Genomic DNA, 25,789 nt, shown 5'->3' on the forward strand with positions numbered 1-25,789 from the left:
TATTATAATAATATGAAGTTCGATCACAAAATAAATAAAATTTAATAATTTTTTGTTTCATCTAAAAATTAAATTTAGATTTTCTTGAACTATTCGTCTAATAGAGATCATCAACCATTTAAACCAAATTATTTGAGTATCCATTAGTCTTATCATCACATATTTTTTTCCAATGAGATATTTTCACTTTATTATAAACATGAGCACAATATACATATAAACACGTTGCAAAAAATTTTAATAAAAAATGCCAAGAGCCAACTATATGTAAAGTCGTGGCATAACTTCAAATTGAAATAAAATATGAAATATTTAGAAAAGGATATCAAAGGAACAAAAAGAACCAATATTTAAAAACTAGACTTTACAAATAGTTCAACCTGTAAATCTTGGTTGGATAAACATCTTAGAATACCTTTTATAGCATACCAATTTATCATATAAACACCTCTGAATAAGTTATTTTATAATACAAGATAAAATAAATTTAAATTATTTTGTATATTTAGTTTATAAACTATTTTCGTAAGATATATTATCGAGCTTATAAAAATAGCTTACAAATATGCTATAAGTTGTTTTCATAAGTGTTTTTTTTCTTTCAAAAAGTATAACAATTGTTTATGTGCTACTAAATACTCAATTCGGTCTTATATAGTAGTATAAGTAAATAGTGGTTAAACAAACTTATGTATTTCATTCAATTTAGACCAAAATCATCAATTTTCTTCATTATACTACTAAATTATGTTATTTAGTTGTCAACAATTTTTTTTTGAAGAAGCTAAAATGAAATATATTATCAACACAAAAATGTATTTCCTAGCACAATGTGTGCATAAGAAAAACAAAAAATCTGTACAAAAGTTCCAAACCGGTGAAAGAAAAAACAACAAAAAGAGCAAACCAAAGTAATAACAACTAATTATTGTCCAACATAGCGAGGGGACTAAGCCACCAACCATGATAATTAAAAGAGAAAAGAACAAATTTCTCCTTTAACCACGAAAAGGAAAGAGACTTTACTTTGTTCACTATACGCATAATCGAGCAATCTTTATCTATGAAAATCCTGTTATTTCTTTCTTTCCATATTTCCCAAACTGTAGCAAGCCAAATGACGTTTAAAAAAGTGTTCCACACCTGAGAGCCACTGCCGAAAAAAGAATTTAGTTGTCCACAATTGTTTATGTATGATCTAAATACAATTTTTTTTTATTAGTTTTTTCTCCCTTCTCAAATCAAATCAAATCATTATCAAATAGTTGTATATAATATATTTTAGGCAATGTTAACCGATACTCTCAAACACAGGTAAAGGAAAATTATAGCGCATTGAAAGTTTACGATCAATTCTTCAAAAGTCTAAAAAATATTATTTTTAAATTAATTTTTTTAAATTCTGTCTTCATTAACCAGGGCGCCGAAACACTAGTTTGCATGATCCATGTATATTTTAATTTGTCAAATACCTTGTAAATTTACCTCTAAAAAAAATACTTTGTCAATTTTTAATTGTCCAAATAACATTCAATTGAAATTAAACATTATCATGTTTGATTTATTTATATTATTTTATATTTATATATGTGAGAAATGCTAACAAATGTTTTGTGGCATTTGCTAAAAAGTCTAATGAAAGATTTGATTCTAAAGATTATGCATTCATTATATTGAATTTAAAATTGACTTTTACTTCATTAAATTTATCAATTATTTTTAATTTGATCTTCTTAAAGAGGACACCTATCCTATAAATCCTCGTTATGACCCTTTTATATTTATCATTATTTTGACAAATATGTATTAATCATTTGATAATCCAATCATTTGACAAATATGTATCAAAATCCATTTTTTAAATCAAAAAAATAATACAAGAACCAATGTATTTTCCCAGAAAAAGAAGAAAAAAATCAAAAAACGAAAATCACACGCAATCATCAAATTTCTGGATTCTGTCTGTGAAAAAGGTAACAACTTTAAATTCTTCCCTCTTCACAAATCAAATCAATTTCTCGAATTTCATACTTTTTTCAATACTAATCTAATCACTCTTAATTTCTTCACAAACTTCAATTCAACTTACTTGTTTTTCTTTTTTTGTTGTTGTTATTATGATTTGAATTTCGGAATTTGTTAATGTTTTGCGATTTCAAGCTAGCCCATTTGCTAAAGATGAAATTTTTATGTCGTTTTTGTAGGTGGGTCACTTCGTTTTGCTTTGTTATGCATGTTTGGGAGTGATTTTCATATTTTTTTTTATTTATAATTTATTTGCTTTAATTTTGAATCATTTTGAGCATGTTATGTGTTTGTGTTTGAGTCTGAGATAGTTAAACTGTTAAAGCACTGCTTTTTTGTGAGAACTTTTGCGTTTATGCACTTAACACACACCAGATACTTTGATACAGACACCGATAATAATTTAGGAAAATGTAATTTTACGTAACCATACATGTCAGTATTGTGTCGGTGTTGTTCTCAAAAAAAAAGAAAAAGTATTGTGTCAGTGTTGAGTTGAACACCGGCACATATCAGACACTCAAACACTCCGTCAATTTGAAGTGTCGGTGCTATATAGTTTGTTACCCTCGTGTATGTTTTCTTTTGTAGATTAATGGCAACTCTCGATTGTTAATTCTAAATTTTGTAGGACTCTTGAAAGGTTTCAGAAATTGTAAGAAATGTTTGAGATTCAAATAGTTAAAGAATTAATTCTTTTTAGCACTCTGACACCTACATGTAGATATTGGTAATAATTTGAGAAAATAGAAGTGTTAGTATGTAACCGCACACGTAAGTTTTGTGTCGGTGTTGGACACTCTGGCATACCTTCAGGCTGAAGTGTTTCTTACCCTTATGCATGTTTGCTTGGTGGATTAATGGCATACTGTCTCTTGTAAATCCTAAATTTTGTAGAACTCTTGAAAGGTTTCAGAAGTTGTTAGAATTGTTTGTGGTTTATAAGTCTGATCACTATGCTCCAATTGTTATGCAATGTAGCAAATAGAAGCTATAGAGATACAACTAGCAGTGAGAAAATAGAAGTAATAGTATGTAACCACGCATGTCAGTGCCGTGTCGGTGTTAGACATTCATACACGCCTTTAATGCAATCTGAAGTATTGGTGCTATAGAGTTTGTTTCCCTTATGCATGTTTGCAATTTTGTGGATTAATGGCACACTTTTTCTTGTAAATCCTGAATTTTGTAGAACGTTTGAAGGGCTTCAGAAATTTTTAGAAATGTTTGTGGCTTATAAGTCTGATCACTATGCTCCAATTGTAATGCAGTGTTGTCAAATAGTGGTTATAGCTATTAGTGTTATAGTGTAGTGGAGTAGAATGATCATCATACTTATAAATCACAAACATTTCTAACAATTTATGAAACCTGTGAAGAGCTATTGTTCTATGATGCACGATTTAGTTCAAAATGTTGTCAAATAGTGGATATAACAGTGATATAGCCTAACCTATTGGAATTTAAACAAACCTCTATTTCGCGATTTGTGATTGACACCACTGTTGGAGAAGTTGAGATAATTAATCTATGATTCGGAGTTTGATGATGATCTAGTTTTGAGGATTCATATTGGTGTTGTTCGTTATTCATTTTGTTTACTGCCTTACCTTTATGTTTCAGTCAAGAACTTTGAGAAAAATTGGATATTAGGTGTCTTGTTTTCCATCTTGACAAGATAGTAGTAGGTTTAGTAGAGATGGCTACAGCTGGAAAAACCAGAGCTATGTTTGAAGGTCTAGTAAAAGATGGATCACTTAAATGGTTGCTTGGCAAGAAGAGTTATTTTGCTGAAGAATTTGAGGAGATGGAAAATTCACCTTCTGCTGGGAAGAACTTTGTACGCGAACTATCTCCAGTTGCAAACCTAGTTGTTCGTAGATGCGCAAAGTAAGTGCGTTTTTGGCGTTTTAACTCGTTATTGCTTCATTATCAGTTTCCAAACTTTCACTCTTGTTTGATTTAGTTTGAATATTAGGTAGCCGAGGACCCTTAACGTGTTTCTTTTCGTTCGATACATTGTCGGATGATTTTTTTATTGGAAATTAAACTGTAATTAAAAACAAATAATGCAGAATCCTCAAGACCTCTTCAAGTGATCTTCAGGAGGGCTTCAATCTAGAGGCATCTGATTCCCTAAAGAATCCATCACGATATGCAAGGAACTTATTGGAATACTGTTGTTTCAAAGCTCTTTCATTGAAAGCGCAAATATCCGGTCATCTACTTGATAAAACGTTCCGGCGCTTGACATATGACATGATGTTAGCTTGGGAGGTCCCGGCTGCAACTAGCCAACCTCTTACTAATGTATGTCTTTCAGAGTACAAGTGATATATTTCTTCAGTCTTGCCTTACCTCATGCCTTTTTTGTTATTGGGATTAGTGGTCATTTTACACTAAACTGTAACATATGGTACAAATAGTTAATAACTTGAAATTCTTTGAAGATGTTTCTGTCAATGTTAGTTCTTTCTGTACATATCTATTGGTAAATTATACTCAAAATTTCTTCTCTGTGTTAGACTTGATATTTTGTTAGTTTCCATTAGGCAAAACTGCACTAGGGTAGTTAAAATTTCAAATAGGTCCTTTATTTTTTTTCTAAATAAAAAATATCCTTTATCTTTCTAAACAACAACAACACTAGACCTTCAGTTATTTTCTATCCAAAATCGTTAAAGTCTCAGGGCCTCTCCTTCATTAATAGGCCCACAAATTGTTGTGAACGAGAGGCTCAGATTGTTGCGAGGTGATGGTGAGCCTATTAATGAAAGAGAGGCTTTGAGTTTTTCACGCTTTCAACAAAAAATCACTAAATGTCTAATGTTGTTGACGTTTAAAAAGATAAAGGACTTTTTTTTATTAATCTAAAAATAAACATAAAGGACCTCTTTAAAACATTAAATTAATTTAAAGGACCTCTGATGCAGTTTTGCCTTTGCATATTTATTGCCATATCAAATAGATATAACATGTTAAGTACCTGTCCTAATGATTATCTATATTTTTATATTATATATGCATTCTGTAGGTTTTTTTGTCGTTTCTTTACTAATACTAACGAACCTTGATGTTTAGAAGGTTGATGAAGAAGTATCTGTTGGATTAGAAGCTTTCTGTCGAATAGCTCCCGCAGTTCCCATCATTGCCAACGTCATTATTTGTGAAAATCTTTTTGAGGTGCTGAGTTCGTCAACTGGAGGCCGCCTTCAGTTCCCCATCTATGACAAGTACCTCGGTGGGATAGAAAAGTAATAACCTCTACCTTTGAATATATTACCACTTCCCCCTTTGTCTGGAATTCTGTAATAGGCTATGTATAGTTGTGATCAAACATTTACAAAATACCTCTAAGATTATACCCTCTAATTTGGGTGCACTAGCTACATGTACTTAACCAAGAAGAGTACGCGACTTTTGTACTTTATAATTGATAATTTCAAAGGTGCCAGTGCAACATTTCAAATATCTGCTTCAGTTTCTGGTTAAGAGAGTTTGTTATTTTGTTATATTCTTTATCATTGTGATTAGAGGTAGGCTCAAATTTATTTTATTTTTATCTTTCCAGAGCAATAAAAAAAATGAAGAGCAATTCAGATTCGTCTCTCCTTTCTGCTATAAGACCGACTAGAGGTGAGAAGATTCTTGAGATTGATGGAACAGTCACCACACAGCCAGTCCTTGAGCATGTAGGAATATCCACATGGCCTGGTAATTGCTTTAAAATATACATTTTATATACCATCTTTCTCAAATATATATTCCTTGACACTGCCACGTAAACACCGGCAATAGTTTGAGAAAATGAATGTAATCACATGTGTCAGTGCTGTGTCGGACACCAGACACTTATTCAACCAAAAGTGTTGGTGTATTGCCACATAGTATATACTTGCTGATGCAGCAAAAGTATGCATTACTTATTCTTGAAAACTTCAATGACTCTGTAACATGCATGCAGGAAGGTTAATCTTAACAGATCATGCACTTTATTTCGAAGAACTTCGCGTTGTATCATATGACAAACCAAAAAGATATGATTTAGCAGACGATCTAAACCAAGTTGTTAAACCCGAATTGACTGGACCATGGGGTACTCGACTATTTGACAAAGCAGTATTCTATAGTTCGACATCCTTGTAAGTAATTGCATAGTTACTTTTTCTAGATAACTGCACAAGTTTATCTTTCTATTAACTTTCATGTTGTATTTCTCTTGTAGATCAGAACCAGCTGTACTAGAATTTCCAGAGCTTAAAGGACACGCTCGTCGTGATTATTGGCTAGCCATCATCAGAGAGATTCTTTGTGTTCACAAATACATAAGCAAGTTTGGAATTAAAGGGGTGGCACGGGACGAAGCACTTTGGAAGGCTGTTTTAGGAATATTGCGTTTGCAGGCCATCCAAGATATTAGTTCTCTAGGCCCTGTACCGAATGATTCTCTTCTCATGTTTAATTTATGTGATCAGCTTCCAGGTGGAGACTTGATATTAGAAACCCTTGTAAATATGTCAAACTCGAGCGAGTCAAATCACGGGCATGATTCCAAGCCTGAAAGTGGAATGTATTCTATCTCGGTCTTGGACACAGTTTCTAACTTAGGATTCGTATTTGGAACAAGTTCAAACAGCTCTGTTGAGAGCAGGATTGCTGTTGGCGAAATAACTGTTGGAGAAACGACTTTGTTGGAAAGAGTGGTTAAAGAATCTAAGAACAATTATAAAAAAGTCGTATCGGCACAGGCAACAGTTGACGGTGTTAAAGTTGATGGTATCGACACTAATTTAGCTGTGATGAAGGTACTGATTCATTATCCATTTTTACCATTTAGCCAAGCTCTTACGATTTTGCTTTTACCAATAGTGTTATTGGATATGAAGCACTAACGCAGGCACATACACATCAGACACCAGTAATTAGTTAAAAATTGAACGAAAGTAATTGAATGTAAACATGGCCCATGGTCTAAACACAGTCACGGTCAATCTAGGAACAATGAGAACATTGGAATGAAGTAAAAAAAATGTTGATGTTTCCGATTTTTTATGGCGAAGGAGGGAAGAAAAAGAAAAGTAATAATGACTTTTTGAATTATGATATTGGTTTGATATGTTTGATGATTGATGAAATGAGACCGAGTACTAAGCCTGATTTATACTTACTCATGACTACAACTCCTAATTAAAAAATAGGGAAACAAATCATGATGATTACTAATCGTAAGAGATAGTTTTAGATACTCATACAATAAAACTCTTAGCTTTTGAATTCAGTCTAATTCATTCTTACCAGACTAACTTTTAAGGCGACGGATGCCCTTCGTTATAAACTCTTTTTAGGCCTTATCCATTTTTAATGTGACAACTGAGTTTTCCTCAATCCTCCCCGCTTGATGAATAGGCTCTGATACGATATTAGGTTTTGATTTATGCCTAACTCATATGATGGAATTAAAAGAATAAACAAAATGTTTGGTAAAAATTAGAAGAAATTGAAATGTGAAGTGTGAAGGAAAAGGAAGAACAGAACACTGGAAAAAAAAAAAAAAAACGAAGAAGAAATAACAAATACCTTCAAGGTTCAAGCTGTAAATCATAAACAGACACTGCCGTCTCTGCCGTGTGAACAAAGAAAAGAGACCTGCAAGCTCTGGGCATCTGAAAAAATCGGGGTTAAATGAAATAGATACGAGTGGGTCATGGATCAAATAACAAAGATGGGGTAACTTTCTTGCATGAACGATCGAGAAAAGTTTCAAACCTTATAGTTTCTTAAGCAATACACACATAAGAAATCATGACACTATCCAAAAATATATATTCAAAAACTCAGAAGTTGCATATAAATGTGGGGTTGTGACTTGAGATCCCACGTCAACTAGAGATACGGCAAACACCTCTTGAGCCAGCTTTTAAGGTTGAGTTAAGCCTAAAGTCCAAATTCTAAAATGGTATCGGTGCATATTATAGGTTGAGTTATAAATGAGCACCTATGGCAGTCATCCACCACAACATGGCTGTGCTTTACCACCAATATTGTACATGATTCATTTCACTGTTTCTACTTATTCCAAAATCAGAATAGAAAACTCTGACTGATTCTATGAGTTATCCTATTTTGTCTTTAATGTGTGCGTTTTCCTCTATTTTTCAGGAACTACTTTATCCTCTAGATGAACTTAGGAAGTGTCTTCAATCTTTGCTAAATTGGGATGATCCATTGAAGTCTTCTGGGTTTTGTTTGTTCTTTGGTTACATCATCTGGAGGTAAAACTTTCATACATCGATCAATATTATATTGACCTGTTATTTGAAATTGCTATAGAAATGAGAAAAATAATTTAAGGGGAAAAATTATGGATGGTATGTAATACTGAAAGAAAAACAAATTATTCTGATTTCTCAGTTTTAACATGCAGATTATGGTCTTGTTTGGTTAAACAACTTAATTAAGTGCTTATATTATAAGCACTTATTGTATAAGTGCTTATGTATAAGCTATTTCTATAACAAAAGATAAAAGTCATTGTTTTCATAAATGCTATAAGCTATTTTCGTAAGTTCTCCTAGAGGGCTGACAAAAATTGGCTGAAAATGGCTTACGGACTTGTCATAAGCTATTTTCGTAAGCTCTTGCGAACAGTCTCACAAGTACTTATGCAAATAGATAAGCTCAAATAAACCGATGCAAACAGGCTTATGATGATATATTTGCCTTCTTTTGATAACTTGGATAATCTTATTATAAATTGCAGGGGTTGGGTTGGCTATGCAGCGGCACTAGTGCTTGTGTTCATTTCAGCTTTTATGATCATTTCCAGATGTTTTAATCAAGGTAGGTCTGTAGCTGAAGTTAAAGTAATAGCCCCTCCACCAATGAATACAATGGAACAGCTTTTAGCTGTTCAGAATGCTGTCTCTCAAGCTGAACAGTTCATACAAGATGGTAACATATTTCTACTCAAGTTCCGCGGCTTGTTGCTGTCCATTTTTCCTCAGGTATTCTCTCATTCCCCTTTGCTGATTTTTACGAATCCTAGATGCATTTCTTGAAAGAAAGAAAAAAGCTTAAATATTCTTTTAGCTCTTGCCATATGTTTTATTCAGGTTTTGGTCCCTATAAAAAAGAGTTTTACAGTCCTTGCAAAATAGAAATTTGTCTTTTGGTTCTCGTTATTTTGGCTTGGTTCCTGTAAATGTAATATTCGGTTCATGTTCAATTACTCTTGTAATAAATAGTAGTCAATCCCAGATAGCGGTGCGTAGTGGCCGACCCCAAAAGTGGGATAGTGTATACGTATGACAAATAGTGGTCACCGATATTTGATTATTTTTTTGACAAACTACATGAATAATACTATAAGGTATAAACAAACTTATATATTTCTCAACAACAAAAAATTTATATTTAATATAAAATTAAATATAACACTCAAATCTCACGAGACATTCATAAATCAAAACACCAAAAAACAAAAGAGAGGAACAAATAAAATAAAAAATCATAAAACAAGAGAAACCGTAAGGTAGAAGATAGAAGAGTGTGTTTCACGGCACAGGTGAGAAGAGAGAAAAAGTTGAAAAATGTTAGGGTTTACGAAATCCTCAAAATACCCTAAAAAAAGGTTTTAAAAATAGGCTCAATTTAGAAATTTCCTACTAAAATCAAACAGCTGCTGAAGCGGCCGCTATCCACTACGCCACTATAGCAGCTGAAGCGGTCACTATCCACTACACCACTATAGCAGCTGAAGCGGCCGTTATTTCATTCTGCGCCGCTAGGACGATTAACGTAACGGTTCCTCGCCGCTACGCTATGCGCGGACGCTATCTGCCGCTATTGACTACCTAATACATAGACATTACTACTGCTTTTAGTTCTTAAAATACGACATTAATTAAATTTACTTTATAGGGACTAATTCAACACGATTCAAATATTACAGGGACTAAAACAAAGCAACTACGACCACTATCAAAATTTTAAATTAGTCTTCTTTTGCCAATTTGTACTTTTATCTTCCAAAGAGTTTGGATGCATTTCTTAACAAATAAATTGAGAAGTTTATTCAAATATTGATTGAAAATTTCTGTCACTCATTGTAATACTGGGTTCCTTTATATGACAATCAGGCTACAGAGAAGATGGCATTTGGTCTTCTATCAGCAGGGTTGGTTTTGGCTTTCTTACCAACTAAATACATAGTTCTTCTAGTGTTCTTGAACACATTTACAATGTTTTCACCTCCAAGGAAAGCTAGCACAGAGAGATGGGAGAGGAGATTTAGGGAATGGTGGTTCAGCATACCAGCTGCTCCTGTTAAACTTGAAAGAGATAAAGAGGACAAGAAGAAAAAGTGATGATGGCGAAATCTTTGCTTAAGCTATGTACATGTTTGTATTGAATACATTCCTTTTCTCCTCTTCGCATGCGGAAGTAGATTCCCTGTTGTATCAGTGCCACAGTTACAAATCTCGACTGTCCGCTCATAAGTCAGTGGCCGAGATAATTTCATATTAATGTACTGACTGTGTAGAACCATCCGATCTCAAATTAATAGCCAGGATTGATTACCACGTGTGACTTCGTGATATTTTTACAGCAGGGATTCTAAGTCCCTTCTTATATATAGGAATGTTTAAAATGTAAAACTCAACAGTTGAAGCAAAGAATGAAATGAAATCTTATCTCCCAAGAAGTGACTAGAAATTTTATTTGATCATAGTACTAGATAAGAAGTTCTAAAAAGCATGATGAAATGGAAAAGTATCATGCATGTTGCAACTGTTTTGGTCCCAAAATTTAGCTCAAGATTTCTGTTAATTGTGAACCAGCTCCACTTATGTCCAAGGACTCTATCTTCCCAAATGTAAATGTATTCATCAAGGTAAATAAAAAGAAAAGATGCATTTTCTTATCAAAGTATAACTTTATTATTTGTGCAGATAAAATCCGTTAAGAAAATGTATAGTTTCAAAAAAAAAGTTTTGATATAAAGGCTGTTAGGGATACATCCTTATCACTCTTGATCTGTCATTTATGGTTTGAAACTTTGAATACAAAGGATAAAATGAGTTGTGGAATTTCTAATTTAGAGTCATTCCTTACACAAATTATCAACTTGCCCTCAAGAAATTTATATCATCTAAAAAAGAAATTTATATCATTCAGATAATTACCAATTAAGTCTACCCTCATCATTAACTGATCATGTTCATTTCCACTGCCTATTCTTTGGAGTATGTAATACCATTATGTTCACAGTATGATGAAGAATGCAATTAAGCAGAAAACTTTAAGGCAAGTTGTGGGTGTTGTATCCTTAAAGTATTGAAGTTGTACCCCAAACATATTCATCAACAGTTTATTATAAACAAATGATACAAAAAATATTATAGTATCACTTAGACCTAGGATAATAGTAGGATGTATCAATTAAAATTAGGTGCAGTAATATGTTAGATCAATGTAATTGTAACATCTTATTATACAGTTTAGTGCACCATGTTAAACCCAAAAAACATGTGAAAGTTCTGAAAAGCTAATAAAGAAATCATAGCCATAACATAGAAAGCCAAAACTTTCTTAATAATTCCTGAATTACAAATCTATGAAACTCACTATAAAAAACAACTGGAATAAATCCTCTGAGAGGTACAAGTTTTTGTCTACAACAAAAAAGTATTATTGATTCTTCAAAAAAGAAAATGAAGTTCTATCCTGGAAAACTAGAACTTTTATTAGCTCAAAACATTCAAACCAGAGAAAAACTTCAACAACTATAATCAATAGTCACCAAACTCTTTCATCCCTCCCAAGGTCCTCATGTTATGTGAGAAAAATGAATCTGAGTAGTTCAATAAGGGCTGACTTGAGCACATGAACTCGGCTGAGCTCGACGCCAAGAAGTTTGTCATGTAAGGGTTCAACGGAGGCTCCAACATCAATGTATCTGATGGAATGAAACACGAGTTAACCTGATTTTCACCGACGTTGTTACCATAATTATTCTCATCGGTGATCACCGATGAGGATGTGTCATTGTCCTCATTTCTAAGCAAAACAACATTTTTTCGATCATTCTCTTTGTCTCCGATCAACATCCCATAGTTGCAGCTCACAGGCTCCTTCTTCGGGGTCTGATATTGAGACGACGAGGCATTTTTGCCATTTTTGCTCCCGTCGTCCTCCTCCGAGCGAGAGAGCCCGGTAAGCTTTTGCACCAATGCCATGAAATCTTTAGGCTGAGTATGTATAACACGTGGAGAATGTGTGTAGATTATAACCGGGCTACGATGTTGTTGGGGTGGTTTATTTGATGCCACCATGGTATTCATCATTGCAGACGATGTTGATGATGAGGACGACGATGAAGACGACGGTGGTGATGGTGATGATTTTTTGATGAAATGAGAATCTTTATTGATTTTCAAATGTGGTGGTAACAATCCATTAACGTTGGTGTTAGATTTTGTGGTGGTTGAGATGATTTCTTTCTTTGGATGAAATTGTGAAGGACTCATGTTTTGATTTTTCAAGAAAATGTTAACAATCACACAAACAATATAGATAAATGAAATTTAGGTTTATGGTTATGAAGAATTATATACGTACATTTGCTTTAAATGGATATACACAAACCTAAAACATTATAAAAAAAAAATGTAACAAAAATTAAGAAAAACAAAATAGAGAAAAAAATGGTTAGATTGTTATGATTTTGTGGAGGTGGTTAATTAAGGTAAATATTTATTAGGATAAATTTGTTATATATACAGGGTTTGTGAATTTTGCATATTACAAAAACTAAATTGTTTATATTCCCTCAAAAAAAAAACACTAAATTGTTATAAGCTAGGGTTTGATAGCCAATGGGAATGTGACATGTCGGCAATGTGAAAAGGGGAAGGGTATTTTTGGGATTTTAATAAGTGAGGATTAGTGTGTTGGAGGAGAGAAGAGTGCTGACGTGTACAATGAGGAGATTAAGGTGGAATCAGTTGAGGGGTGGGTCCCACGTATAGATTTTGAGGAATGTTTTTATATGGTTTTGTTGTGGAAGTGCGTAATTCAAGGTTGCTCTTCCAGAAACAAACAGAAATAACAACAATATGGCTATAATTTCGACTTTTATAATCTATGGGTTAAATAAGATTTTGTTACTTATAAATATAATCAATTTCGTTTTCAGTTTTGGTGTGGAAGTGTAAATGACATATTTCGGTAAGATTTCTTTAGTTTTAATCTTTTTATACCTAAGCTCTTAAATGTTTGGATGATTTTTTCGAGATTTGTTCAGAGCATTGTAAAAAGTTTCTCCATTTCTTAACAAAAAAAGTTCCTCTATCAAATATGAGCTCAAAATTTGACATTTATGTTTAAGTTTTCATTATTTTTATCTTAAAATGTTGGCGTTTAAAAATTTCATATTTAATTCATTACAAGTTATAATAATTTCAAATTTATATAAAATATTTTTTTAAAATATTTTTAACATGCAATAAATGATCATTCAAAATTTTAAAAGTTTAACTATAATTAAACAATTTTTAATTTAACAGGGACTAAAATTATGTTTTGAATTTTTTTATAAAGAACTAAAACATGCAACTTTTTGTATGAGGATTAAAAACAAAATTCGTTATATTTATAGAGAACAAACACTTATTCAACCCAAATTTAAACTTACTTGTAAAGTTACTTCAAAAAAAATTGATGAAGATAAGCTTGCTAAAATTTCAACATATCATCCTCTAAAAGAAGTTAAACTTTTCATTGTATTTATACTAAATTGTGTAACAGTCCGATTTTCGTTAGATTTATTTTTAATTGTTTAATATGTGTTTTTTATATGCTTTTATGTGATTAATTGCTTCTGTGTGTATTTTGGTTGGAATTATTAGAATTCGGTATAAGAAAGGTATTTTCGTCATTTTGTGAGTAAGGGTAAATTGGTAATTTTTGATGGGGATTATTTTTAGTATTTAGTGAGAACCATTATTTTACTAAGTTACTAGTGTGGTAAATAGTTATGAGTCGGTAAGTGATCGTTGTTAGTATTTTACCGTTAAGTGTGTAGAAATATTTTAGAATTGAGATTGAGTGGTTTAAGCCCACTAAGACATTAGGGTTAAGCCCATTTGAGAATAGTCTATATAAGCCTTGTCTTAAGAGAAAACTAGACTTGTCACCCGTGCTGAGAAAATAGCATTCATTTTTCATTTCATAAGATTTTTAGAGAGAGGTAGAGAGAGAAAGTACAAGAGAAGAGGAAAAGGGTTAGAAGAGAGGAGACTTGAAGAACTAAGAGGTGGTGGTGATTCTAGGAGCTAAGTCTGAGCTAGGATTTTTGCTAACTAAGGTAAGGGGGTTAGATTTCAATCATAATCACTTAGTTGTAATTTTTTTCCTAATTGTATGCTTAAGTGCTTAATTGAATAAGTGATTATTTTGCTCTTAGTTGTTGAAATTCATGCTCTTATTATGATGATATGTTTGAGTACATGAAATTGGTGATAATTGAATTGTTGTTAATGAAATTGCATGTTCATGGTATGTATAAATGGGTATATTGTGAATTGTTCTTAAATTGATGAATTGTGTTAAGTTGTTGTTGATTTATGGTTGAATTCATGTTTAATGAAGTTGTTATTGAATTTGATATGTTGTTGCTGTTGATTTGTTCCATGGGTATTCCATTTTGTGGAGTTATTGTTTGGATTGGTGAAGTTGATGTTAAGTTGTTCACGTGAAGAACCAAAATGAACTTATATAGGATTGTTGACTGAAATTTTGATGTTGTTGGGTGAGTTAGACCTAGTAGAATTTCTGTTTTCATGTTGAGGTTGCGTTAGTGGAGTCGTTTGGGAGAAAACGGGATTTTCGCTTGAAAAGTCGGTGTCTAAACGTTTTTGCAAATAAGTGATTATGTGAGGTTCTGGAAATCGATTTTTGGGTGGTTGAAACTTGAATTTTTCTGTAGATTATGATAGAGTTAAGTGTCAGGAGCGTGTAGGCAAAAACGTGAAAATTGGAAAATTTGATGTTGTCTGTTAGGCAGAAATCGGACTACGATTTTAGGCATCGGACTACGATTTTGACCAGGTTTTGGGGTGTTTCAGCACGAAAAAAATCGTACTACGATGGGGATAAATCGGGCTACGGTTTTGCCTGACCAGGAACTTTTAAAATGCATTTTTCTTCAACTAAATTGTTTCCAAACTTATTTCTAAGTGTAGGGACTTTATCCTAATCATCTAGAGGTGTTTTTGTGAAAGAAATAACTTTGTATAAAGGGTCTAATGAGTTATTGTGTTGCTTTACATTGAATTAAGTAATTATGGAACGAACTTAGGGTTTTCTTAAATGAACCTTGGTGGAACTTTGAACTAATGTTTGATGGATTATAAGAGACCTATGTTTATGCCTATATGATTAATTAAGATCGAGTTGTAGGTTTTCAAACTTGAACAAGTTACTTAGCTTTGAAAATTATCAATGTTGGCCGTTTTGCCACTTGATATGGACTTTGTCGATAATGATTCTTGTAAGTCATTTAACTTGTAAACCTTGGTGAATAGCTTTTTATGGTTAAATGAAGTTATGTGAGTGACTTGTTAAGTGTTGGATATGATGTTCATCATAAGATTATTGTATTTCATCTTTACTTGCAATGTGGAAATTCATGTATTGATATTGAATGATGATGGTGAAATGTTGAGATATATGTTTGATAATGCATATATGACATATGATGATGAATTGTTGGTGAATGCATATATGCTAATTGTTTGGTGAGATTGTGGTGAATTGTTTGTGTGAACATATGTATTGTTGTTGAGATATATGTTTATACATACATGACTGATGGTGACGAATTTTATATCCAATTTGGTGAATGGTTTGTGTGAACATAGACATTGTTGTCGAGTCATATGTTCATGCATTCATGATTGATGGTGACAGATTTTTTATCTAATTGAGGTGATTATGGTGTTCTGTTGGCATCATAGGGTGACGGCCTAGACGTTGGTGACGACGGTACCGCATGCATTTATGTGTCGTGTCTAGGGACATATCATATTGTGGCATGAGTCCTAATTGTGGAAATAATTGATATACTTGTGGTTGTGAGTGATTGGTTGTGATATTTGGATCTATCATTATGAATTATTATTGAGATTAAAATATTCATGTTAATTATTTGGAACTTGACATGATTCATTTATGTTCAAATTTATTTTATTGATTATGATTGATGTAAAGCTTACCCCTAGTAGTTTTGACCGCCTACCTGTCTCTATGGATGAGTAGACGAAGTGCAGGGTTAGTTGCTTTGGTGAGTTACTTGGTGTTTGCTTGGATAGCGGGAGCTATCTCCGTTATCGGTTCCGTAGAGTCGTAGGATGGGCACTGATCTAGGATGTTGCCTTATGATTATTATAAATTGTCTATCCTGGATTTATTTATGTTTTGGAGAATTTTATGATGATGTATTTGATCTCATGACATCTATACGTCGAGGTGTATGATTTATATCCGCTGCAACCGTTGAGAATTTTTATACATGCATGTTGTTTTGGATTTTGTTGATGACGTGGCGTCTATTTCTTGAATATTATATTATTCGCGTGTTTTATCGTTTTAATAGAAATAGGGCGTTACAAATTGAATAACACACGTCCGTTCAATCAAAGAAATCGTGGGACACACGTCAAAACTACTAAAAAAAGGACATTTTAGACCGACAACATTCTATGGTACATGCACCCCTAACTCCAAACTATTAAACAGCTACCCAAGCGCTCCCTAGCCAACAACCTTGTCCCACAAGATCGGCGGAAAGTGTCGTTGCAGCAACGAGATCGGTCGTTGATTGTCAAACCCCTTACAAGCTCCTTACGACATAAGGACGATAATGGGTTAGGGGCAACTGTTACAGACCGAACCTTGGGATTTCATGATCCAATAAGTGATATATCAAAGGCCCCAGAGCCTCCATCTATTTTTGATATGTAGGCGGGCAGAACATCTCTTGAAGGCCTTTGAACGACACAATTTGGGCGCATTACAGCACAAAACAGGGTAACTTGATGACCCCGTCTATCATCGTATCACCAACGGTTGTTACGCCTCTGATGTCTATATAAGTGTGGCATCTCTGTATACAAACTCATAAACTTAAGGCTTAATTACACTTTTGATCCTCGTGTTTTGGCCTACTCACGAAACTGGTCATGCTCTTTTAAAACAGAACAAAACAGTCATTCAATTATTATTTTTGTTGCATTTTTCGTCCTACCTCCTATTTTCAAACTCCAGAAACGCAGAGAAATGGCAGTTTTAGGCGATTTTAGACCTACCCCTATGCTCAACCATGAAATCAACATGGAATAAAACATGTGGGCACAAGGAATCTATTCTATTCGGTACACTAACCCAAAAAAACACTAATTTGAAACATATCTTAGAAATTCGGGTTTTTTTGGTTAGTGTGTTGAATACAGTGGATTCTTTGTATCCACGTGCTTTATTCCTTGTTTATTTCATGATTGAGCATAAGGGGTAGATCTAAAATTGTCATTTCTCTGCGTTTTTGGAGAATAAAATGGGGGGTAGGACGAAAAATGCAACAAAAATGATAATTGAAGGACCGTTTTGTTCTGTTTTAAAAGGGCAGAACCAGTTTCGTGAGTAGGCTAAAACACAAGGACCAAAAGTGTAATTAAGCATAAACTTAAAGCGAAACTTTGAATACTTTTTCTCTCTTGAGCAAACATTGACTTGGGCACAAGAGCTTGTGTTTGTTTTGCAGTTACTATCATCTAGAGCTGTCAAAACGGGCGGGCCGGGCTAAAAAGCCCGATTTGAATATGGGCTGCAAAAATAGAGCCCGAGCCCGGCCCTATACGGGCTCCCGGGCTAACGGGCCAGCCCTGGCCCGTATTTTTTTCTTCCCTTTTCCATTCTTTTAAGTACTGAACATACATAAATATGCCGGGCTAACGGGCCAGCCCGGACCCGTATCTGTTTTTTATTTTTTTTCCTTCCCATTCTTTAAGGATTGAAGATAATAACTTAAATATACACAAATAGGCTAATAGTGAACAAAAGATAAATTAAGATTGATCCGAGAGAATAACAATTATCCATAGTAACATTAACACAAGTTGCCAATTATCCATAATGAAGATTCTAAATTCAAAATACTAATTATCCAGAATAAGTAATAACATAACAAAAGTTTTAATCCAAAAAGTCCCTCCCAACAATTTTCAAAATCAGTTGCTCTTTATTTAACATGGTAAATAGCATTGTAGTCATCTTTTAAAAGAATAAGTTGCTAGTAACTTTAAAAATAAATTCAGTAGCATATTTGATGTATAAGATATGAGTAATGAACTATGTTTACAACTTCTATCAGAAGTTCAGCCTTTCCAATTGGTTATCCAAGAACAATCTCTGTAGTAGTAATGACAGTTAATTAGTCTAAAGAATGCTATAGGAAAAGTTAATAGCTAATTGTTCTTGTCAATATGATGAAACAGATCCCTTTCTTTTGCATGTTAGTATTTTGACATGCTTGCAGAAAATAGCGGAACACAATCTGCTATATGAAGAAAGATGCTTCCTCCTTTAAGAAGAATCTACAGGTTTGAGAATTAAATGGATAATAAAGAGTTAGAGGAAATCAACTGTGACAAATCAAAATCGGAGAGAAAATCAACACTATTCAAATTAAATTTTACACTTTTAAAATAAACTTTTTCTCATTCAAACCAAACATACATCAAAGTAAAGTGAAACAAATTTCAAATTTCACCTATTCAAACCCTAATTTCAACAGATAAAAGAAGAAGAAGAAGAAGAAGAAGAAGAAGAAGAAACGAACCTGGAAAATGATGAAGAAGAAGAAGAAGAAACAGAGTTGTTGAGCCTGAATTAGAAACAGAGCTGCTGACCTGAATTAGAAACCAATAAAACTGAGGAATAAAGAAAGGAGGAAACAAAGAAAACGAAGAAAGGAAGAAGACGAACCTATGTCTGTGTGAGTGACTGTGTGAACGAAGAAATCGAAGAAGATGATGCTTGGGTTGGGCAGGGCTTCGCGTGCGTGATGTGAGCTTGTGAACTGAAGAAGATGATACGACCAGTGGACATAGAGATTAGAGAGAAAAGAGTGGAGTGTGAGTCTGTGATGTGAGTGTATTAGGGTTTTTTAGGATTAAAAATCCATTTGGGCCGGATCCTAATATGGGTTGTCCAGTCCAGGTCCAGCAAACACCACACCAAAAATGACCCACTTTTAATTTTTTGCGGGATGCCGGGCTGCCCGTGGCCCGAACGGGCTAGCCATAACGGGCTCCTGGCTTTTTCGGGCCTGGCTAAAAAGCCCTAGAAAAATTCGGGCTGCAATTATTAGGCCCAAGCCCTACGTTTTATTCGGGCTTTCGGGCCGGCCCGTTTTGACATAAGAGCTTTGTTTAGGCCCAAGTCAATGTATGCTCAAGAGAGAAAGAGTAATAAGACGATACCGATTTTTTGAAAGTGTACGAAATCGTGCAATTAGTAAAGTTAAAACGGAAAAACAAGTGTTGAACTCGAGGACTGCGTCATATTGTCGAATTGTATATTTTAAAACTTAATTGAACAAAAAGATACGAGTGTGTTGTTTGTAATTTTTGCTACTACGAAAATTGAATAAAAGTCAGTTATAATATAAATGTGTTAGCATGAGTACGGCTTGGTTACAAACTTTACACTATTAATCTCATCCTATAAATTTAATTCATTATTCATGTTACTATCAGTTTCTTAGATTGTTTAATTCTAATCTATTGGTGATTAAACCTTTAACCTTGAGATAACCCTTAATTCATCTCTTAGTGAATTTAAAATCAATATAAAACTACAAATATTTGAAAATATAATAATTTCAAGGGTTCACAACTATATATAACTACCATAGTAAGAACATATTTAATCTCAAATATTCCCAAATTTCACTCTCATTTTAAATTGTAAATCTTACATGAATTTAAGGTTGGACAAACGATAATAAGCATTAAGGTCATGTTTTGTCAATACAACTCATCCATAACAAGAGAAAAAAAATATCTACCAATAATATTAATCATAGAATTTGCCAATTAAATTACCCCTCACCCTACTTTCTTTGTCGTTAGTAACTTACGTTAGTGTCTCTCTTCAGAAACCAATTTCCTCAAGTCAATCACGTGATTTTTTAATTATTCATGTCCATCTAATTTGTTGTGGTGGAACAATGATAAAGAAGTGTCAAGGAATTATATGAACCAATGGTGCATTTAGGAGAGGGGACCGCGTGAACATAGAGAGAAGTCAGAATGTACAAGACTCCATGCGTACATTGGAGTGTATTTTGTGGTGGTTTATTTGATGCCACTAGTAAGATACTTTTGGCAACTATGTTGAGAAAAGTTCATTAAAATATTTCTGGCACCCATGTTGAGAAAAGTCTAGTAACATATCTCTGGCAACCATGTTGAGAAAAGTCCAGTAATATAACTCTGGCAAAATGATGAGTAAGTGTGGTACCACATTCATATAGGTCTTAGGACTGAGTCCATATAAATTGATGATGATCTGTATTTGGTGAATAAGTGTAACTGTGTCTGTGTGTAACGACGAAGGTGATTATCTGTTGAGGTTCTTATGAAGATCGTTATTGGTGACTATTTTAGACAGGGCCGTTCCTAGAGTTTTACAGGCCTTAGGCATAGTATGAAAAAAGGGCCCTTTGTCTTGCATCATATTTTTTTTCTAAATGATGAATGAGACATGTATTAGTTATAGTGGTTGACATCCCAACTATGCTGGCACCCAAAGTTACTATAATACGATATTTTGACATCCCAGCTATGCTGGCACCCCAAAATATTGTGTGTCAAATACACCTCATCCTATATATTATTAATAAAAAGGAAAAACAAAACAAAAAAGTTGGGGGGGGGGGGGGGGGGGTCCGAACCTAACCCAACAAAGTTAAGTAAAATTATAGGTAACATCAAGAGCTCCTTGTTGTGATTTTATTAGCTCTTCATTTCGTTTTTTTTTTTTTTTTCGTTTTTCACTACCAGACAAATGTTTTTTAGGCAACATCTTTAAATAAATCAGATACTCAATAGAAACCAATACAAACAAACAAACAAAAAAGAAAAACCATATTAGTACCAGTAGTAAGTGAAGTAGAGAGCAATAGCACCTTAAAATAGACCGAAGTTTTAACACCTGAAAATAGAAGTGCAACAAAAAAAAAAAGAAATATATCAACACTTAATTAAGCAAAAATCAAGAATTGAATTGAAAAAAAAAATACAAAAATCACGTGTACAGTGTACAAACAATTAATTAAAAAAAATATCAAAAATAAAAAATGACTGTTATATGTACAGTACGTGAAGTGAACTCTTAAATCAATATCATGTTATATGCTTTTAAGCTTTTTAGTGTACAGTACAAATCATGTTATATGGAAAAATAAAAAATTCAATTGAAAAAAACATAAATCATTCAATTAGAATTTTAAAATTCAACACCTGAAACAATTTGATAATTGAAACAATGATTATCAAAGAGAATTGGAATAAGAAAAAAAACATAATTAGAATTCAAAACTTGAAGCAATTAGAGAATTGAAACAATATTATCAAATAGAATTGGAATAAGAAAGAAAAAAAAAAATAAACCTAAAACAATTCACCTGGAGAGAATGACTGATTTTGGAACCTTTTGGTTTTCTTTTTAGGTTTCTTTTTTCATCTCTTTCTAATTGCTCAAAAGAAGTTTTTGTTTGTGTGTTAGTTGGGCCAATTTCATTATTTTCCTCTTCATTGGGACATTCCACGTTTTTTTTTCTTTCTGTTTTATTCCTAATGGGCCCAGAAAATGATTCAGAATTAGGCCTCCTGTTACGAATTACTATACGCACCTCACTTTTTCCTTAGCTTTGCTATATACACCCCCCCTATAAAATTCTTTTTAAGGGCCCCCTACGAGCATGGGCCCTAGGCCGTCGCACTCGCGGCCTATGCCTAGGGCCGGCCCTGATTTTAGAATTGAATTGTGACATTGTGTTTGTGAAGATTTTGGTTCTTATGTCGTAATGATATTTTTTATTGATGTGGATTGCGTTGATATAGTATATACTTCAAGGTTCTGAATATTATGTCAGTGATGTGACACGACTTTAACTTAATTGCTTACGTGTTCTTCTCGTTTATTTTATACTTTTACATGTTCTCGAAACTCACCTCTTCGTTGTTTGTGTTTGCTGGCTTGGCCCTGTGGTTGCGAAACCGTAGTTCTATAGGTTTTGAGTCTTGGAGTCACGTACATGCCTTCCATGAAGACTTGTCTCGTGTCGTCTGTTATTTTGGGGGAAAACACCGCTCTGATAGTGACACGGGAAAAGGGATATGCTTACTTATTTAATTTTGTACAAGAAAATCATTGCTTGTGATGTAATAGAAATTATTTTCAAAAGCAAAAGATTCAATGTTAATATTATAATAATTTTCAAGGAAGGGAAATTTGAATTATGTTTGTTATGAGTCAATCTGATATCCTAAATCTTGCAGAAGAATTCTTATATTAATAGAAAAGTTTTTATTTGACATTTTCTGATGTGAATCAAACTCTGTTTTTCGAATGAATAATAGTAATATTTATTTTTGGGACTTAGGGTGTCACACTTTCTGTCCCTTTCGGTTTCGAATAGAGCGGTTACGTACCGTACTGAGTGGCTTTAATCGTTCAATTAAACCATATTTTGAGGTGTATATCTCGAGCGATTATATACTGTGCAGTATGTAATTGTATGTAATCGTAACAGTGATCTGAGCTGTTTTATCCTGGAGACGGCGTGGTTGTTAGTTGACCTTGCATAACTTAAATAGTGCCGCCAAACATCTTAAAGTGAGCAACCTGATCGTGACTCAACCCGATAATTCCTTTAGCAGTGGTTCTGATTTTTAAACACAAAAATAACATAAACTCATGTTAGTTAGTTTTACAATGTTAAAGACAAAGTGACAAACAAATCCTTCAATGCAGTAAACCACACTACCGCAAAAGTTGACAAAATCAAGGGGAGAACTATTATAAAGTACTATAATAAATATATACACACTCACGCAGTATAAATCTTCAAGTAAATAATGTAACGCCCTCTCTAATTATTTGATTATTTTTAATGAGTTTAGAATATACTTATATGATTTGTATGATTTATATGATTTATTTTGATGATTGATATTTTGTTATGATATATGTTGGTATTTATTAGTATAATATATATATTATTTGATTTAGAAATATAAATGTTATTTGATGTAGAAATATATATGTTATTTGATTTAGAAATATATATATATATATATATATGTTATTTAATTTAGAAATATAAATGTTATTTGATTTAGAAATATATATATATATATATATATGTTATTTGATTTAGAAATATAAATGTTATTTGGTTTAGAAATATAAATGTTATTTGATTTAGAAATATATATATGTTATTTGGTTTAGAAATATAAATGTTATTTGATTTAGAAATATATATATGTTATTTGATTTAGAAATATATATATATATATATATATATATATATATATATATATATATATATGTTATTTGGTTTAGAAATATAAATGTTATTTGTTATAGAAATAAATGTTATTTGTTGTAGAAATACACATGATTTGTTGTAGAAATATATGTTAATTTGTGTAGAGATATATGTTATCTGGTGTAGAAATATATTTCTTATTTGGTGTAGAAATATATATATATATATATATATATAGAATATTGAGATTTTGGTAGGCAATCTAATATATTTTTGTACTGAATAATATATTTTGGTACTCAATTGATATATTTAATTACTAGATCTAATAGGTGCATTACTTGTTTCCAAAGTTTCTCACTTATTAGTTGTAAATTATCTCTATAAATAGAGAACTCACACAGTGCATTCTACACACCAAAATTCACAGTTGATGCTTTCTTTGCTTTTCTTCTCTTCTCCCTCTTTTGACTTGTGTCGACGAGTCTTTCTTCTTTTTCTACTCCTTTCTGTCCCTTCGGAATTAAAAGTGTTCTTAAGACCATAATCCCTCTTCGGTTTAATATCCTTTTAGAGAAGAGAAAGCGGTAGAGTCCTTCGTCGATCAATCCAAAGGTAAGGGTGAGACTAACTTTGCAATTCTATTAAGTATGTGAATCAATGGTTAGGTTTAACATGATGTAGGATGAGTTTTTGAGGAATTGAAAAGTAGGTTAAAATTGTAGAATTAATGAATAAACGGGGAAACTTGTTAAACAGATGTAGAAACTGTCCTTAGACCATAGATAATGATTAAGATGATTTGATGATATTATATAATTAGATTAAGATGATTTGATGATATTTATAATGTTATATAATTAGATATATATTGCATAAATTTTGTTTGATGATTGAGATGTTGATGACGTGCATTTGTAATTGTTATATATGATGATTATCATTATTGATTGATGCTATTTTGTTGTTGTGATGAATATGATTTACTTTGATGATATGATTAATGAGAGAATATTATATACTGTGAATTAATGATTAAATGCATTACTTGAAATATTATTGAATGATCAAGATGTTGAAATGAATTGTTATTAAGCTTGATATGAATTGATTATGCTGCAATTGTTGTTAAACTAAGTTGCATGAGTTGTTGTTGATTATCATTTGATATTGTTATATCTTGAGATGTTTACGTGTCGTCTATGTTGCTGTTGTTGGTTATGTGAAATATTTATATGACTTATGTGGAAGATGTATGATGTTTAAGTTGTTGATACTTCATATTAATATTGTTATGTTGTGAATTGCTTGTGCTGTTTCTGTTGCTGTTATGAACTGCTAAGTTGTTTGTAATGTGATTTAATGATTAAATGCATTACTTGAAATATTATTGAATGATCAAGATGTTGTTAAAATGAATTGTTAAATGATTAAGAAGTGAATTATGGATTGAATTATACCTACTTGAATTGTTGTTGAATGATCAAGAAACTTTCGAGAATGATTTGTTATTTAACTTGATGTGATTTGATTATGCTGCAATTGTTATTTAACTAAGTTGCAAGAGTATGAATAAGTTGATGACGTTTAGCTTCAAATTATTGGATGCATGATAATATGTTGATTACGATGATTACGGTGTTTTGTTGTTAAGAGTCCATGCATAGCATTTCATTGAGCTTTGTCCTCACCACGTTTAGGAGCTTTGTCCTTCGCACGTTTTAGGAGCTTTGTCCTCTGCACGATGAAAGTATATTAATACTTATGATGACGATTGGTACCAAATGCATATAAGTGTCTAAGTTGCATTGTCGCATTTGTCGAGTCAAGGTCGTTGTTGATGAATTATCATCCATGAGTTGTTAAGTTGTCGATGAATTATCATCTATGAGTTGTCGAGTTGTCTTCTACCTATGTGTTGTTAAAGAAGTACATACGAAGATTATACGATGTTTATGATGTGAATTATATGATGATGACTAAGATGTTGCTATGTTGTTTAACATATTGATTATGATATTGTTATGTTGCTATGTTGTTTAAGATATTGATTATGATATTGCTATGTTGTTTAACATGTTGATTATGATATTGTTATGTTGCTATGTTGTTTAACATGTTGATTATGATATTGTTACGTTGCTA

At 32.6% G+C, this 25,789-nt stretch overlaps 2 protein-coding genes and 1 long non-coding RNA gene across 5 annotated transcripts; 1 reads left to right on the plus strand and 2 right to left on the minus strand.

Annotated features, from left to right (window-relative positions):
- Positions 1-1,818: 1,818 nt before the first annotated feature.
- Positions 1,819-10,726, plus strand: LOC11437173 (uncharacterized). Of its 3 annotated transcripts, none has more exons than XM_024785804.2 (10): positions 1,819-1,973; positions 3,649-3,915; positions 4,101-4,335; positions 5,107-5,279; positions 5,597-5,739; positions 5,990-6,167; positions 6,251-6,830; positions 8,185-8,297; positions 8,786-9,029; positions 10,164-10,726. In XM_024785804.2, exons 2-10 carry the CDS (start codon positions 3,725-3,727, stop codon positions 10,389-10,391), a joined length of 2,085 nt encoding a protein of 694 aa, XP_024641572.1. In that variant the 5' UTR covers positions 1,819-1,973; positions 3,649-3,724; the 3' UTR covers positions 10,392-10,726. The 3 variants fall into 3 exon arrangements, with proteins under 3 accessions (XP_024641572.1, XP_003620460.1, XP_024641573.1); XM_003620412.4 differs by having other exon boundaries at positions 5,110-5,279; positions 10,164-10,391; XM_024785805.2 differs by lacking the exon at positions 1,819-1,973 and adding an exon at positions 2,071-2,204.
- A 1,090-nt stretch (positions 10,727-11,816) lies between these two features.
- On the minus strand, positions 11,817-12,359 carry LOC11436732 (VQ motif-containing protein 20). Its single transcript, XM_003620413.3, has one exon. It carries the CDS (start codon positions 12,357-12,359, stop codon positions 11,817-11,819), a length of 543 nt encoding a protein of 180 aa, XP_003620461.2.
- Positions 12,360-18,359: 6,000 nt separating this feature from the next.
- On the minus strand, positions 18,360-19,216 carry LOC112422718 (uncharacterized). Its single transcript, XR_003013259.2, has 3 exons — positions 19,069-19,216; positions 18,923-18,992; positions 18,360-18,677 (listed from the first exon to the last, which is right to left on the minus strand). It is a non-coding gene; the product is annotated as an uncharacterized lncRNA (long non-coding RNA).
- Between the last annotated feature and the right edge of the window lie 6,573 nt (positions 19,217-25,789).

The sequence above is a fragment of the Medicago truncatula genome, chromosome 6 (assembly GCF_003473485.1).
Source record: "Medicago truncatula cultivar Jemalong A17 chromosome 6, MtrunA17r5.0-ANR, whole genome shotgun sequence".
NCBI classification, from domain to species: Eukaryota; Viridiplantae; Streptophyta; class Magnoliopsida; order Fabales; family Fabaceae; genus Medicago; species Medicago truncatula.

Excerpts from the sequence above, each read along its gene's own strand:
- LOC11436732 (XM_003620413.3), bottom strand. The coding sequence starts at position 12,359 with ATGGTGGCATCAAATAAACCACCCCAACAACATCGTAGCCCGGTTATA.
- LOC11437173 (XM_024785804.2), top strand. The coding sequence starts at position 3,725 with ATGGCTACAGCTGGAAAAACCAGAGCTATGTTTGAAGGTCTAGTAAAA. Across the intron at positions 5,280-5,596 it reads TACCTCGGTGGGATAGAAAA|AGCAATAAAAAAAATGAAGA; the intron begins GTAATAACCTCT and ends TTATCTTTCCAG. Across the intron at positions 6,831-8,184 it reads CTAATTTAGCTGTGATGAAG|GAACTACTTTATCCTCTAGA; the intron begins GTACTGATTCAT and ends TCTATTTTTCAG.